Raw genomic sequence first — 1,106 nt, 5'->3', positions numbered from 1 at the left:
CGACATCCGCGACCAACGCACAACTGGCAGACTGTTACGGCCCACAGCACCCGCGGAGATGGGTGCGGTGAAATGCGCGAGCGCCTGCAGGCGGGAGTGGTGTAACGAAGCGGTGAGGGTGGCTCTACCCCATGTCGTTGATTCCAGCTGGTCGTTCGGCGGGTATATCTGTTCCCTCGTTTTAAAATCCGTATAAATCTCATGATTCGCGCGTGTGGAAATGCTACGTTCGGACGGGAGGTCGGGGGAGGTGAGCGACTGCGTCACGCAACAGGCAGTAGGCCCTAGGTCTAGGTTTCGGGATAGAACAGGAATGAAAGCGCAGAGCAGACGCGCGACTGGATGCTCCCACAAAAGGGCCTTAGTGCGTTAAGCGTGTTGGTGGCAGATGCCGTGCAGCTGCAGGCGGTAGGGCGAGTTGTTTTGCAGGCTGTGCGTTTGACATACTCAAATGAAATGAGCTGCAAGGCTAGTGGGACAGGCTGAGCATTTATTTCCCGGCGTGCGGCTAGAGTATTGAAGTGAGTTGGTCAAGCCTTCAATTACAGAGGTGAGGTTCCCCGACCTGCATATTGCTGCGTTTGCCGTCTGTTCAGAAAGTGTGTAGTTCGGCACCTTCGGTGGTCGAGATTGAGCGGCGCTGCGTCGTGCCAGGTGAGTGCGTTTCCTGCATTGAGCGGTGCGGGTCGGGTCTGGCCGCACTATGGCAGGTTTGTGCGACACCTGAAGGCCTCGTGCGCGATTAGAAGGCCACTGCAATACGTTTTGGTGTTTGCAGTGTTGGAGGGAGAGGTTTCGCCGAGTGGAGGAGCTGATGCTTGTTTGGCTGTAGGGTTCGTGTTTGCGGGCGAAGAGTTACAGATGGTTTAGGCGCGACGCAGTAGCCTATCCACGCAAGCATGCCACAAAGGTTGGCTAGCACGTCAGCTGTGTATACAATATATATGCTTTGCACCGTTGGTGCAGTCGGACGGTTCGTTGGCGCAGTCGGAAGGTTCGGCGGCTACTGGGACTCTAGCAAGACTGTTCAACGGGTCTGTCGCTAGCATTGGCTCGTAGCGATGCTGCAAGGACGTGGTTCGGCGCGGCTCGAAGGTGCTGTGTAT

The 1,106-nt window shown here is 56.5% G+C and overlaps 1 protein-coding gene across 1 annotated transcript in view; it reads left to right on the top strand.

Moving 5' to 3' along the window:
* The window catches only part of EMH_0071150 (uncharacterized protein), a gene marked incomplete at both ends in the record, with an annotated part of 4,008 nt that extends 2,949 nt beyond the window's left edge, over window positions 1-1,059 (top strand). Inside the window, 4 exons of the mRNA XM_013499065.1 lie at window positions 307-408; window positions 597-654; window positions 779-828; window positions 967-1,059. Of these exons, the coding sequence (XP_013354519.1) occupies window positions 307-408; window positions 597-654; window positions 779-828; window positions 967-1,059 (303 nt within the window). The remainder of the gene's footprint in view (window positions 1-306; window positions 409-596; window positions 655-778; window positions 829-966) is intronic.
* Window positions 1,060-1,106: the final 47 nt, after the last annotated feature.

Source organism: Eimeria mitis, genomic scaffold, assembly GCF_000499745.2.
Source record: "Eimeria mitis Houghton genomic scaffold, Emh_scaff3960, whole genome shotgun sequence".
NCBI classification, from domain to species: domain Eukaryota; phylum Apicomplexa; class Conoidasida; order Eucoccidiorida; family Eimeriidae; genus Eimeria; species Eimeria mitis.
The sequence above is the reverse complement of the archived record's forward strand: the minus strand, read 5'-3'. Positions and strand labels throughout refer to the sequence as shown.